Genomic DNA, 16,838 nt, shown 5'->3' with positions numbered 1-16,838 from the left:
GATTAAAACTCTAAATATTTTACTTTATTTTGGTATGTAATATAAAAAATATATTTTATTATAAGTAATACTATATATATTAATATAATATTCTTATTATATAAATAATATAATATATAATAATATATTAATACCTATATATATAATACAAATAAAAAATACTCAATCTATATTATATAATTATAAATACATAATATAATGTAATATATTATTATTACTATATAATAACACAACGGTGTATTATTATATACAATAATATAAATATATGATATATTATGTATGGTATTTTATTTATAATCTATCATATATTACTTATTTTATTTATAAATAATAGGCAATACATATTACAGTTTTTCTATATCATATTTTATTTAACATAGCATATAATATGTTATTATATTATGACATGTATTACATGTAGAAGTTTATAATATAGGAATTAAATCACATCTATACGTATATTATATTATAATATATTCAGAACCACAATATATTCAGAGTCGGCCCAACAGAGTTAGAGGCCTTAGGTGAAAGAATTTGTTGAAACCTTTGAATATTATTTTTTTTATAAAAAATAAATAATACACTTTTTTACACAAATATTTTATTATTTTATTAAATACAAAAATAAAAAAAATAAAATTCAATCAACTACAAAATATAATAATCTCTTAATAATAATAAATCTTAATATCTATTAAAGTAGAATAGTAGCTACACAAAACTTTCCCGCCCAAAATTAGCTTCTATTTTTTTTTTAAGAAATAAATTAATATTTAAAAGATATACACAATTTTTTTGAAATAACCACTAATCAGCTGCAATTTTCATGCCATTACATTAATTATTCACTACCATTATTAATCAACTGGAATAATTAGACAATTAATATTTTAAATTTATGTTGTTATTAAAATGAGACATCATTTAATTTTTAATATGACCTTCATACTTTCTAATAGTCACACATTTTGAGATAATCAAATAAAATTAATTTAATTACATTTTTATGTAATTAAATTAATTATTCACTCTCATTATTAATTAAATAATTAATATTTTAAATTTCTATTATTATTAAAATGAAAACATAACAAAAGTATGCTCCATATAAAGTTAAAGCACTAAAAAAGTAAACACAGCAATAACTCTTGCCTCCAGTAGCTTCACAGTTTTTTTTTTTTTTTTTTTGTCTTTTATTGGTTTAATATTTTTCTTTTTCAAAAATTAAATTAGCATTTAAATTTTGTACTATTATTATTTAAAATAACACTTCATTTAAAAGGTATACACAATTTTTTTAGGATAATCACTAATTAGCTGGATATAGGTTCTATGCTATTACATTAATTTTTCACTACCATTATTAATCAATTAGAATAATCAGACAATTAATATTTTAAATTTATACTATTATTAAAATGAGATATCATTTAGTTTTCAATGTGACATTTAGACTTTCCAACAGTCACATATTTTGGGATAATCAGCTGGGCAACTTCTATGCAATTACATTAATTATTCACTATCATTATTAATCAGATAATTAATATTTAATATTTTAAATTCTTACAATTATCTTAATATATAAAGTAGCAGACTTCTTTCAAAATATGGACGTTAAATGTTTAAGTTGTGAGACTTTGGGAGATTTTATGCTTTTAAGATAGGTGAAAAACTTATAACATTTCCATTGAGATGATTTTTATGGATGAACATATTTTTTTTCTTAATAAATTTATTATTAATTATTTATATAGATTTTGGTATCAAATTTATAGGGTGAAAGGATTCATGCAACAATTAAGCGTTAGTTGGTTTGATCTTTCAAAATATTGATTTGTGATGAACAATTATGTTTTATGTCCAATTTTATGCTTAGATACAACAATATGAAATATAAGACTATAAGTCACAAGTACAAACTAAACTTAATATCAAATACTATTGTTGTAGATGCTATGGATGAAAGTTTTTTAATACAAAATTTTATCTTTAGATCATTTGCTAATATTTTGAGTGTAGTTGAACTTGACCAACATAAATTATTTGGTAAGTATAAAGTTGATTATATAATTATTTATGCCTTTATAACTGATATTTTTTTTATTAAATATATAATTGGAGAGTTCATTGACAAGGACAATGTTAAGTGCCAAGAATCTTGTAAAATGACAAGTAAAAAATGTGACAATTTACTTAATGTGTTAATTATTCTTTAACACATTGAATAACGATATATTGATTTAAGAACATTCTCTATTAGCACATTAAATAACGAATAATTAACTAAACTTAAATTTTGATAAAATGTTGAGTATTAAAATAAAAAAATGTATTTATCGATTTTGTTATGATTATTTAAAATGACAACCTTAATTTTTTATTTTTAAATTTATAAATCAATTTTAATTACATCTTCCGTGCATCACACGGTTTAACATTAGTTTTCAACTAAAATATAATATCATAGAGATAAGAAAAAAAAGCCAAATAACTCACAACAATAAACAAAGAAAAACAAAATTAATTTTTCTTGAAACTCTAAGACTACATTCTCTTTACTATTTTCAAGTCATTTTTAGTTTTTGATTTTTTAAAATAATAAAAACGCGTTCTTTTTACTATTTTTAAAAATATATTTTTGAAAATAAAAAAAAAACTATAAAGAAAACTCAAAACAACAAAAAATTGTTTTGAGCGTTTTCATTCAAAACAAACTCTAAACTCTAAACTCAAAACATATTTATTTATTTATATTTTATTATTGTAATGGAAAATATATTATAAAATTCATTAACTTTAAAATGTATATATTTTTTTAATAATATATTAACATTAAATATTTATAATTTATTGAATAATCAAATTTATTGAATAAAATATTATTAAAAAATTATTTTCAAAATTTCAAAAAGAACGCATTTTCTAATTTTCTATTTTGAGATATAGTTTTTCAAAATGACAAAGAGAACGTGTTTTCAATTTTCTAAAAATAGACTGCTAAAATAAAAAATTAAAAATGAATTCAAAATTTAAAATTAAAAATTGAAACTAAAGAGAATATAATCTAAAAAGATTAGTGCGAATAAAAAATCTATACATTTATGATTCTCTTATAAAAAGAAACAAAACAAAACATTAAACTGATAGTATTAAAATGATAAAATTCACCAATAATGAACAACTTTTCATTCTATAAATATGCAGATTTTATGGGATTTGGGAACACCACAATAACGGTTAAAAATTGAAAAATGGTGAAGGAAAGTTAAAAAAAAAATTATAATGTTTTGTATTTAATTTTTTTAATAAAATATTAATTATTAAAAAATAAAAAATATATACATAAATATTATAAATTTTTAAAATTTGGGCCTTGTAATTTTGGGGGCCTAATGTCATGGCGTACATGGTTTAAGGGTTGGGCCGGCCCTGAATATATTGCATATTACAAAAATAAAATATTAAAGGTTATTTATTATATGAGAAATTATTTTGGATTAACAATATGTAATAAATATCTTTTAAGAATATAAGATTTCATTTTAAACTCTAGGAGTATTCTGGAAATATTTAAGTTTTTTATAAGGAAATAGTTGAAAATATCAAACACAATAATGTTATTTTCATCTAATTTTAATTCATATTTTTTTATATATACCAGACAAAAAAAATCTTATTTTTTATAAATGTGATTATTAAGAATGATATTCCTGAAAATTAAATTATTAAATAAAAAAAAAACTAAAAAGACACCAAATGCCAACTGAATTCAAAGAAAGAGAGCCAGAGAGAAGAGAGTTGCTTCCCTTCTTATCCAACGGCCATTGACAACCCACGTCGTCGTCTTCTTTAATCGAAGCTTAAGCATAGGTGAGTTAAGTGTGATACAAATAAAAAACTACGCAAAATTACGTCGCTTAAGACGTTACACGACATAATCTATGAGAAACCTAATGAAGGGTATTCAAGTAAAAAGGATTTAAAAAAAAATAGCGTGAGATCTCGTATAAAGAGTCTTTAGGGTTTAGGAGCAATTTTTGTTCTATTTTATTATTTATATATAATATAATTAGAAGCATAGACTGTGCCAGGTATGTATAAATAAAAAATAAAATATTTTAAATAAAAATTTATTGAGTGGTGATTGATCATCCTACTTTAACTTTTATTTTTATAGATAAAAAAATTTAAATGAAAATAAAGTTTTGATCAAGTAATAAAATTAAGTTTATTTTGAAGTCATTAGTTTGAATCTTGTTGATTAAATTTATTGAGTGAATTTGATAACATGAAATAAACATTTTATTTATTCATATAATAGAATAGTTAATATATATATATATATATATATAATCTACTAGAGGATGACCATCCATTATTATTATTATTATTTTAGTGAGAAGATAGAGAGAGAGCTCAAAATAGAAAAAGAGAATAAGGGATAAAATAATTATCAACTTTTTTGTTTAACAGTAAAAAATTATTGTTATTTTTCAATTATCAAAATAATTCTTATAATTTGGTCGAACATAATGGATGTTGTTCCCAGTTTACCCATAAATATACAAGTATAAATATAAAATAATCAGGTAATCAACGACCTGTTAAATAAGAACAACCAAAATCACTTTCCTCTTGCACACCAACATAGGATAAGAGAGTGGGAGAGTTGGCATGATCTCTTAAAACCAAGTTGGTCCCTATAAAACATATAATAAAGATTATGTGTGAAAAGTTCATTTATTCAATTTTTTTTTCCTGCTGAGATGAGAAGCTTTAAGATATAAGATTAGGTCGGATGTCTGAGTCAATTATAATATTGTTAATTAAACTTTGCATTCGCTTATTATTTGATAGTTAAATTTTAAAATATTACTTATTATTCATTTATATTTCAAAAATCATTTCTCTTCGTTAACTTATCATTGGTTAAGGTTAACGGTTATGCACATATATCAAATGAAAAACACACGTGACATTAATTGTGGTGCGCGATTTTGTTCATCCCCTGAACGGGGTGAGAATGCAACCCTCGCTAGTAAGGGTTAAAAAAATAACCCATTTATGTTTCCTTTCTCCACTCCATTGTCTCTCTCCCTCTTTCCACCTTATTTCCTTTTCCACCCTCTCTCTCTTTCTCTCTCTCTCTTCACTGTGTCTCCTCCACCTCCTCCAATGTGCATCCCCTCCACTTCTCGACGTGTCGCCCATCTCCTACTGTCGTCAATCCTCACCAGCAGTCTTCGGTCCTCCAACAGTGGCGTCATTCTTCACGCAATGCGTGATCGGCCATTTGGTCCTCCACCTCCGGGTTGTTCTCTCTCTCTGACGCGAGAGCCAGACTGGCGATAATGATTACGCTGGCTCCATCTCCAATGTCCCCTGTCTGTCACTATATATATGTAATACATAGTGTAATAGATTACGGCTGGTTGTTCTTTTGTTATTGTTTACATGAATGTATTTATATTTATTTACCGATAGAAAAACATGGATTAGACTTTGCTTAGTGCTTAGGTTGATTTATTTGATTATTGCCATTAAAATAGGCATATGGTACTGTAAAGGGTACCCATTTGACATGTTTGGATATTGGATTTTTTAATGAAAAGAAATAAAGTTATATATGTATATTTATCTTTTAAAACTAAAAAGAAAATTGATCTTAAGGGTATGTCTAGTGTTTTTGTTATAGTGTGTTGTATTATATTGTGTTGTAAAAGTAATATTAATAAAAAATACATTTGATAAGAAGTGTATTATTGTGTTTGTCAATATTACTTGAAAGCACGTAATGAGAGTGTTATATTTTCTGTGAATCATCAAATGTGGCCCATAGCTTTGGGGGGCCATTAGGCAACCATGGGCTGCCCTTCGGGCGCCCATTGGAGGGCCAATATGCAGCCACCTTTGGGCTAGTCCAATCCTTTAGTTTTTTAGTCTTTTGTCGTGTTGCCTGCAGTCGTTCCTTTTGTACGATTTTATTCAGGCTGTCTGTGCTGCTTTATTGAGAGTAATCCCAGCCATTCAATCGCCTTATTTATCACTCCTCGAGATTGATGATTCGGTAGAAGGGGAAAGACGAAAGACCAGAGGGATTCGATGGTGGTCGTCATTTAGGGTTTCTTCATTTTCTCTCTCCCTCTGTTCTTTCTCTGTAAATGTTGTACAGTTCGTCTTCCTTTTTTCGTGTTCTCTGGTTTTTTGTTTTGATCAAATGTAAGCTCTTAATCTGTTAGTGATTCTGAGCGATTTTGTATTGAAAACCAGGGTTATTTTTTGGGTTTTGATTTTATTGTAATCGAATTGAATATATTAGTGAAGTGAGCTCTTCTCACCGGAGCTCAAGTGGACGTAGCCCCTGTTTTGGGGTGAACCACTATAAATCTTCTGTCTCTTGTTTCGTTTATGTCTTTATTTCATCAGAGTCGATTTTGACAGTGTGTGTGTGTGTAGAGATTTGCTATATCTGTTTGTTCGTAACAGAGTGTTTAATTAATAATTTTTTTGTATTATAAATATTAAAATTAAGCCATGAAGAGATTTATTCATTTTAGTTTAAAAGTAAATTAATTTGTTCTTTTTAAACAGCAGTTGTGTATCAATACTAGTACAATAACATTTTATTAAGTACTATTTAAAAAAATAATAATTAAACATACATACACCTTCTTAGAAATGCAAAATTGACATTAACTTTTCTTAATGCAAAATTTAGGTCAAATTTAAGAAGCCCATTTTGATTGGAGTGTAATTTTCGGACATTGTAGATGTAGAAATCTAACAATACATATATAAAAGTGTATATTAGTAATCATTTGTCGACGTTCAGAATTAGCCGACCATGATTCTTAGGTGCGTAATGAGAAAATTAGCCTAAATGCAAGGAGAATGAACGGAATAGAACGTACGCAAGAGGTTTTTACATGGTTCGACCAGAATGATGTCTATTTTACAACTGTTCTATGTGCATTCTAGCAAAGTAATAGTTTCTTATTATTTTTTTACAATAGTAATTTTTTACCCCTATTTATAGTGAGTGGTGTGTATAGTTGCATGAAATATAAAAGTGGAAGAATGACATCATAGAGATAATATGTCTTTATCAATTCCATAAAATTAGGAGTGGGGCTTCGTATTACTAGGGATCTGATTTGCATTAGATAAAGTAGATGTGCCCTTACCTCCGATTATTCAACAACAATGTTGTTATTCGAGCTGAATAATTTGATTGACGAGTTTGAATAGATTAAAATGCTTTCGTCCACGTTACATTAAAAAAAGTATAATGCAATGTGAACAAATGTATTTTAGTCTCCCATTCTATAAGCCTTTCTCTCAATCTTGCCTCTCTCAATCTTTCTGACTCCCCCCCCCCCAACACACACACACACACACACCTCTCATTTGGTTGTCGCCTGCAGCTAGAAGGAGGGTCGATGGAGGAGAAGGGTCTGCTACGATGGCAAACGATCTGTCACCATCAGCCTCACCAGATGTGTAATATCCCCCCCCCCAAAAAAATAATAGGAATAATAATAAATGAAATTAAATTAATTAATTTGTGTTAAAATTTGAGGCGGTGCGCATGTGTTGGTGTGCTAAGCATAAAAAATTTTGCTATTTTCTTTGTGTCTCTCACTGAAGCTTCTTGAAACTTCTGGCCGAATGGAGAAACAGATGAGAGAGGGAGGTGGCTGCGCTCGGCCAAGTGAGGGAGAGATCGAGAGGGAGAGGAAGAGATTGAGAGAGTGAGAAAGAGAGATGGAATGAGGGAGAGAGGGTGGTGGCAGCCATGGAAGCTTTGAGTGAAGCTCGGCCATGGCAGCCGAGCAACTTACAACAGCGGCGAAGGCGGAGCAGCAGGCTCGCGGTGGTCGGGGCGACGCGGGTGGTGGCAGGCGAGGGCAGCCGGTTGCAGCGGCAGCGGCAGCCGCATGCGTGCGCTGGTGTGGCGGCCATGGCCGAGGCTGAAGCAGGGAAGGCGGCGTGGAAAAGAAGAAGAAAGGGAAGAAGAAAAAGAAGGAGAAGAGAGGAAGAAATGAAGAAGAAGGAGGAGGAGAAAGGAAGAAGAAGAAGAAGAAGGAAAGGAAGGGAGAAGAGAAGTAGGGTGCGCTGGAGCAGTGGGCGCGGAGAAGAAGAAGAAGAAGAAAAAGAAAAAGAAGAAAAAAAAGGAGAAGAAAAAGAAGAAAATAAAAGAAGAGGAAAAATATGAAAAATAAAGGGATTTTGGAATTATTTCGGCATGGGAAGTGATTAGGTACGTGGGTAAAAATTAGTAGAAGCATGTTATGTTTAAATTATAAATTTTACGCGATTAAAATTAATTAATTTGAGTCTCGGATGTGTTATTTGCTAGAAAATGATTTAATTTGCCTCGGAAGCTTGAGAGAGGTCGGAATCAGCTAGTTTCAGGCAAGTTCCTAATGCTTTCCTGGTATTCTTCAATTCCCGTGAGAAACCCTGTGATTTCTCGTATTTTATATGCTCCCTTCGTCTGTTTCGACTCGTTTATTAATTATGAAATTTTGAATCGTTTGATTTAAATTTAATTTATTAAGCTGGCTTTAAGAATTTTATTAGCGTGATTTAATTTAAAATAAATATGAGATTAGTTGAGATTTTAATTGTGGTGCGCTTATGTGGGATTTTAGACGGCTAAATTAATTAAAGCCGCGATTTTATTTATTGCCAGCGAACGTTTTACTTCGCAGCGGGTGCGCAAGAAAAGCAAGGAACGGCCGTGTAAAGGCAAGCTCTTAACCCTCTCTTCCTGATCTTTAATTCACATGAAAGACCCCGTGATTTCCTGTGTTTTATCATTTCCCTTACTCTAATTCGGCTCCTAACCTTATTTGTTATTCTTATTCATTTGTTTTAATTTAAATTAAATCTGAGGCTTCTAGAGTTTTGTTTGTTGTGAGTTTATGGGGGTTTGTACCGCCCCTACTCCCTTTGGAAATGATGCCGAACCAGCCTGAGAATTAGGTTCCTAGACGGGCGGGTTTATTTATGATTTTATCGGGTTTATTTACAGTTTTTCTCAGATTTATTTATGGTTCGGTTAGAGCTATCGAGCAGTGGGGCAGTGGTTGGTTGTTGGTGACGTTGGGGTAGACTATGGTACGGCCCTGATGTGGACCGTCGGGTGGACACCTCTAGTCACTGGTCGTTGACCGGTGTCGGGCATTGCTGACTAGCTTTGCCGGTATGTGATTTACTACATGAGTAGATGCATTGTATTACTGTTCATGATTTGGTATGCACATGGGTATGAGATGCATGTTGGGATATTCATTTATTGAGTATGCTCGGACATGGACATTCTAGTTTGGTTCGGTTGCATCCAGCGCGGCATATGCATGGCGTGTGGTTTACTATGTGGGCGGAGCATGGCTTGATGCCTGGATGTATGGACGCCTTGTATCACGTTGATTTTCACTATGCTATTGCATTTCTATGTGAATTGCATGGATACTGGTAGTATTTAGTTCTCGGACGGGAGTATCGTTCCAATGGAGCCTATGACTCGGTTGTCGGGAGTACTGACGGATACGGGTGACGGGAGTACCAACCCGGGATTGCGCGTGCAGGTTTGTTGCAGATATTTGTTGCCTTTCAGGGCAGCGGCAGGTTGGTATGAGATTTGGGTGCCATGTGTCTTGTGTGGGCCCCAAGGACTAGTATGTGCTTTTATTATATTCTACTATTGTATTGTAGCGTCTCATGACTTGTGTGTACCTGAGGGTTTATTTTGGGAAGAGTTTTCTGGTTATGTTCAGCCTACAACCTTTTTTTTCTTATGCTTGCTGAGTCTCTCGACTCACATTGCTTTCCATCATTCCAGGTAGTGGCGGCGTGGGCCATGGCAAGGGAGTCAGCTTTTAGCGACAAAGTCGGTATGGTGTACAGGCAGTTCCGTCAATCCCTGTCAACTCTGATGGTTGTGTAGGGTCTATTCTCTTATTGTTTGTACTGTGTCAGGTCTTTCCTCGAGTCTCGTGTATGTCGGCACATGAGTCTGTGTTTATTTATTTATCATGTGACCGTTGTGATAGCGGGGTACCCGTAGTGCATGCATGTGTTTAGTTTCGTTTCCGCTGTTCTTATTTTTGTGTATGCATGCCAGGGTGGCCTTTGTCTTGTGTTTCATTATTTTTCCCCTTCCGTAAGTGCTTTCGTTCGGATAGTCCGGGCGGTTGGGATATCTAGGCGGGCGGCTGGGATATCCGGGCGGGGATACTTACAAGATGAATGATGGTCCACTGTTTATTTAGTAAATTTTAATCTTAAATAAATAAATAAAATTATTATTAATTTACCGTCATCCCTTGTCAAACGAGGGGCAGCGGACTCGCCGTTAGCAATAGTGTGAATACAGAGATAACAAGAGAAAGTAAAAAATATGTGTATATTTTATCTTAAATTGTTTAAAATTTTAATCCTAAACCTTAAATCTGAATCTAAAAACAAAGATTTGATAGAATCATGGTCCCATAAAAAAAATAAATATCCTTAAAAAATAATAACGATCTAGTAAAGAACATAAAATAATTTAAACTAACAACTTTCCTAAACAAATTTAATAACTGAAATATTTTAGTAATTTGGACAAAATAATTTTCCTGAAGTCGGCAGACGAATGAAAGCAGATCACTGATTTGACTCGATTTGTCGGCGTTCTATTGTCCGAGATACCCACGATTTTCATGTTCATTAGATGAACAATGAAGTATAATTTTTTTTTTTATTCACATTTGATGTCTGAGAAGTAGGTGATCTTCTCCTCTAATACTATTTAAATAAATTTAAATACAGATATAATTTATATATAATCAAAATTAGATATTCAGTATAATTTATGTGAAATTTATTTTCTAAATTTACTATTATCTCCCAGTCAAATGCTGTCTTCTAGCAATAATTATATTTTTTAAGTCGTTGTATTGATTCGAATCTCGATATTTTATATGAAATTTTGATTGTTTTACCACTGTACCATACCTGTGAGAGCAACAATGAAGTATAATTTTTGAAATTACTGTTCTTGCGTGGTCTTCTACCACTTGTGCCTTTGATTTCGATAGATGAGGTAAATCGCAGGTAGAGATTTTGCCTTACTATGTAGGGCAAGAAATTGAACCCATGACTTATTGGTGCGAATCCTAGCTTCTCGTTGGCTCATAACTTGATCTGTGTTCTGGGGGCACAATGAAGTATAATTTTTGAGATAACTGCCCTTGCGTGGCCCTCGGTGCTTGTATTCTCAATTATGTTAGATGAGATAAATCGCATGTTGAGATTTTGAATCTTACACAGAACGAAGATCGAACTCGCAATCTACTGAATTAATACTAGTATATTGCTCATCTGACGGCTCGACCTATATGAATCTATAATTGTTTCATCTTAGTTGGATGGTTATGTGAATCTATTTCTTATATTAGTTATTAAAATTAAATTTTTAGGTATATAAATTTATTAAATTTTAATTAAATTTTTTAATTTGTATGATTTATAGATTATGATTATGTGTACTTAAAATTTAACTAATGTATACATAAAATAAAATATAGTGATCGTAGATTTCTAATCATGAAAAGATATTTGATACGCTATAGTATAAAAAGATAAAATAAAATAAAATAATTAAATCAATTAATCAACCCCCAAATGAACAGAATGAGATGAAAGCGTGCGGAATCCTCGCTCGCAACCCAATCGACCCCAAGGGACCGAAGTTGAAAGCTTTTAATGACTGTGAATTATTATGGTTATTAATTAAGGGATGGTTTTATGGTACATAATACTTTTAGGTTGCGTATAAAGACAGAATTAGAATTTTACGTCCTTTCAAATTCTATCGTTGTTTGAAAGATTTATATTTTAAATTAATTTTTTTCACTCTATAAAAAGGGAGATTGGGACTGTCACTATATTACACATGACCATAAGAGTCCACGAATGTTCAATTTCAAAATCAATTGACAAATGATAGGATCGAATGAACATAACCTTAAAGTATAGTTATTTCCTATTAATTAAAAGATACTGTTTAGTTGAGATTGAGAATAATTTCACTTCCTTTTTATTCTCGAAAAGAGAAATTATATTATTCGAATTTAATAAGAGAATAATTAAGATTTGTAAGAGACTCAAACTTAACATACTACTAGTTCATTAATATTATCATCTATCATCATTAAATTATTATAACTCTAATTACAAAAATAGCTTTACATTTTTTATTTTTATTTTTCAATAAGTAAGATTACAGCACTTGCTCGATCGGGAGAGCAACCAGAGATGGATTTATTTATTAGTGAGTTACTTTGGGCAATCAATCAATCATACAAAGGATGGGGATGCGTAGGGGAACTGGCACTTTTCCATTGCAAGCTTTCTGTGCATTTGTTTTATGCGAATCAGATTTCAACATTCATATCATGCGTTAAGAGACGTATATTACGGTTATATTTACGACAAAAAATATAAAGTTGTGTCAAAACTGAGATTTACATTACATTGATTGTGAGCTCATTTTCATCCAATTCTTTCAATCTACAAATATTTAATGGCACACAGTGTGTTTGTGGGTGGGAATGCGTTGTGTTGCTTCAAGTTATAATTGAGTTTACAATTTTAAATCCAAAATTGACATAATACTACAAAGTAAAATCAAAGCTAATAACATTGGATTTTGATTGTGTTAGGATTTGGGATCATCGTCTTTGCGTGGCTCTTTGTACTTGTACCTTCGATTATGCAGAGAAAAATAAATCACAACAAGTTAAGTGTTTAGCCAGCGCTTTTATCATCCAATCTTTACTTTGAGTACAATTGTGTTAGGATTTGATTCGAGACTCTATATGATTACGATATTCTGCGTGATTATTATTGTGTTAGAATTTTATAAAATTATTTGTAAAATTCTTAAGATATATAAACTTGTTTTAACATATGTTATGAAAAATGGAAACAAAAAAGCAATTCAATACAATAGTCAAACATCATCTAATAAGTTAGTCGTTTAAAATATTTATTTTTTTTAAACAAATATTATTTAAATACAGAGTTTTAGCATTTCATATAATCCTCACTATTAATAATGAATTGACTTACGTAAAATTATTCACAAAATATTGTAACACTGTACACCCGTGTCCGAATAACATTTTTATATTTTTTAATTACACATCCATAATAGTCCCTCTGCTGGGGATATTTCATATATATATATATATATGTATGTATGTATGTATTTGCAGAAGAGTTTCATCAACTATAAGAGTAGTGGTGGCACAGATCCTAAGCCGAAAGCAAGGGGGAAGTCATGCTCAAAACAATGAAGGCCGGTCTCCTCCTCCTCCTCAGCCGCAGCGGCGTTATGCAAAGGCAAAGCTTCTCATGTTTGGCTGAGCTTGCACCAGTGCTTCTGGCTTGCCTTGTGTTGTACCTCTTCAACACTCTATGGCTGAGGCCTCAAAGGCTGAGGAGGATGCTCCAAAAGCAGGGGATTAGAGGGCCTAGGCCTTCTCTTCTCTACGGGAATGCCCCTGAGATGCAGAGACTTCAATCCGCCGCGGCCAAGGCGCCGCCGCCGGCCGGCAAGTTCATCGCCCACGACTACACTTCTACCCTCTTCCCCTACTTCGAGCGGTGGAGAAAAGGATATGGTAAACTTGCGCAGAACCATCTCCTTTTTTTTTTTTCCTTCTGTTTCTTGGCTAGCTGGTCTTCTCCTTTTGCAGTTTGCCATGGATTCATGGCTGAACAAACACTTCAAAATTAGATTTATCTTCTGCAAACCAAAACACAATCACATTATTTCTGCGCAATGCAAGCAGATCTAGAGGTAAATATATACTTGTCTCCTCTGTGAACAAAGTTAAAATTTTTTGGGGCGAGCTCACACAATACAAATTTTTGTGTACTTACTTGCTACACGTAATTTATAGATTATTACATCTACTCATCATTATATATATGCACATATATATATAAAAGAAAATTAAGGCTTTGTAGAACACCAAGTTGGGATCTTTTTATGGAGTGACTGTGTCAAAAGTCAATATAGAGCTCGCTATACGGAGAATAGAGTTAAAAGAGTATTCTGGCTCCATTGCTCCACCACAAACTGACAACTTTGCTGTGTAGTCTCAATGATTTGGGAAAACCCTTGATTGGAAAGAAAGATAAGATTGATTTTCAAAGGAACAATCATCTTAAAGGATTGGACCACATCAGGGTTAAATCTCCCTTGTCCAGACTCTCACGAAAGCATCTTCCTCGCATATTTATAGCTATATAAACAGAACGAAAGTAGCTCATGTAATCAGTCCCAATAATAAAAAAAATAAAAGCTTGATATATTGTTTAAGGTTGGAGAATTCATCCAGTGTTTAAAAGCAAGCTGCCAAAGTCTATGCTAATCTAATTTATCTTCATAGTTATGCGAAAATGACCTTTTTGGATTTACTCCAAAGATTGAGTGATGTGGGCCTTCCACAGCCGTCGGTAACTTTCCTTTTCTGAGTGGAAGAGAAGCCAAATCCTAAATGATAACTTTCCTAGGTTTCGTGACCTCATCTATTACCATATTTAGCCTCACATGTTATAGTGGGTTGCTTTCATCTCCCATTAATGTGAGTGCTTAATTAGCATAATTGGTTTTAATTGTGAGCGCTCTCTCTCTCTCTCTCTCTCTCTATATATATATATATATATATATATGTCGGGACAGGTAAAAATTGCTATTCCTAACTTCAATAAACCGTAGGATGGGGACTTAGTTATGAGTTCCAATTGGCAGGTCATGTTTATACATATTCTACATGGAACAAACAGCATTTGTACGTGAATGACCCTCATCTAGTGAAGGAAATGAATCAATCTACCAGCTTGGATCTGGGCAAGCCTTTCTATGTCACCAAGCGACTGGCACCTTTGCTTGGCAATGGCATTTTGAGGTCCAATGGACAGATTTGGGCACACCACAGAAAGATTGTTGCACCACAGTTCTTCATGCACAAGGTTAAGGTATGTTCAAAATCAATATATCTATTAAAGAAGGGAGTGGTAAAAAGTATGGGATTTTTTTTTTTTTTTTTTTTGGGGGGGGGGGGGGTGGTGGCGGGGCGGCGGGTGTATTTATGAGATAAGTTCGGATTCTTAAGGACAGGTGGACAAAAAGGGTAGGGCAAACCTTCACTCCTTCAATCAAGAGGTTAGGCTTAGGAAGGCCAATTTTGACTTTCTTCCACTATACCCATGTGCCATTCAAGGAAAATAACTTTTGAGATGTTATTTTTGAGTTAAAAATGGAGATAATCGGTATTGTCAGGGCATGGTTGGTCTAATGGTGGAGTCAGCGGAGCCATTGCTGAAGAAATGGGAGGCCTCCATTGAAGCACAAGCTGAAGCTGGTGGAATGGCAGAACTTAGAGTGGATGAAGACTTAAGAAGTGTCACAGCAGATGTGATCTCAAGGGCTTGTTTCGGAAGCTCCTATTTCAAAGGCAAAGAGATTTTCTCAAAGCTTAGGGTTCTTCAGAAAATCATTTCCAAACAAGGCTTCCTCTTTGGGCTTCCCACCGTCGGGTAGGCTGGCCTAGACTTCTCATTCTCCTTCAATGCTATTGCTACGCTCTGTTCTTTATACTAACACAACAATGGGCATTGGGCAATAGCATATGCTTTCCAACCAGGAAGAAACGGGAGATGACGAACTTGGAGGACGAGATAGAGACACTAATCTGGGAGGCGATAAAAGAACGAGAAGAAGATTGCTCAGAAGCATCGTCGATCGAGAAGGATCTGATGCTGCTGATGCTAGAAGCCGCTGCCGGCGATCAGTTTGCGGGCAGAGATTCAGCCAAGCGTTTCATCGTCGACAACTGCAAGAACATATACTTCGCCGGCCATGAGTCCACCGCTGTCGCTGCGTCGTGGTGCTTGATGCTCCTGGCTCTCCACCCGGAATGGCAGGCTCGGGTCCGGGAGGAGATCGCGCAGTTTTGCCCAGATGGCCTCACAATAGACGCGGAGTCGCTCTCCAAAATGAAAATGGTACCCCATCTGAAAACCCGTCTCTTATGACAAAAGTCTTGTTCACTGAATATGTGACAGTCCTTTAATTTGCTATTATTGAATTGCTGGTGCAGGTGAAAACGGTGATTCAAGAGGCCTTGAGGCTGTACCCGCCAGCGGCGTTCGTGTCGAGGGAAGCACTGGAAGATGCACAGATAGGAGATCTCACTGTCCCTAAAGGAGTATGCATCTGGACTTTGATTCCAACGCTGCACAGAGATCCTGCAAACTGGGGAGAGGATGCTAATGAGTTCAGGCCGGAAAGATTTGCCAATGGCGTCTCCGGTGCCTGTAGAATTCCACAGGCTTATGTGCCGTTTGGCTTAGGGCCTCGCCTGTGCTTAGGCCGCTTCTTCGCTATGGCTCAGCTGAAGGTTGTGCTCACCCTCATCATCTCCAAGTTCACCTTCTCTTTGTCTCCCAAATACACGCACTCTCCCGCTTACAGAATGATTGTGGAACCGGGGAATGGAGTTCATATTCTCATTCAAAGATGTAAACAGGGCTGACCCTTTTCAAAAGATGTACAATGTAATGTAGAAGACAATCACTCTTGTTATGCCTGTACAAATTGTGTGTAAACTTATATGCAAATACAACTCAAACTGCAGCAGTAATCAGACAATATATATATATATATATATATAGAGAGAGAGAGAGAGAGAGAGAGAGAGAGAGACGTGCTTGTGTAAATGAGAGAGAGACGTGCTTGTGTAAATGATTAACCAGCATTGCCAAGAGTT

At 33.3% G+C, this 16,838-nt stretch overlaps 1 protein-coding gene across 1 annotated transcript; it reads left to right on the top strand.

Moving 5' to 3' along the window:
• The first annotated feature begins 13,287 nt into the window (after positions 1-13,287).
• On the top strand, positions 13,288-16,710 carry LOC127796771 (cytochrome P450 714A1-like). Its single transcript, XM_052329148.1, has 5 exons — positions 13,288-13,682; positions 14,819-15,045; positions 15,350-15,606; positions 15,696-16,074; positions 16,170-16,710. The coding sequence occupies exons 1-5, from the start codon at positions 13,340-13,342 to the stop codon at positions 16,602-16,604; spliced, it is 1,641 nt and encodes a 546-aa protein (XP_052185108.1). The 5' UTR covers positions 13,288-13,339; the 3' UTR covers positions 16,605-16,710.
• Positions 16,711-16,838: the final 128 nt, after the last annotated feature.

Source organism: Diospyros lotus, chromosome 3 (assembly GCF_014633365.1).
Source record: "Diospyros lotus cultivar Yz01 chromosome 3, ASM1463336v1, whole genome shotgun sequence".
Lineage (NCBI taxonomy): Eukaryota > Viridiplantae > Streptophyta > Magnoliopsida > Ericales > Ebenaceae > Diospyros > Diospyros lotus.
This window is presented reverse-complemented; position numbering and strand designations above follow the sequence as displayed.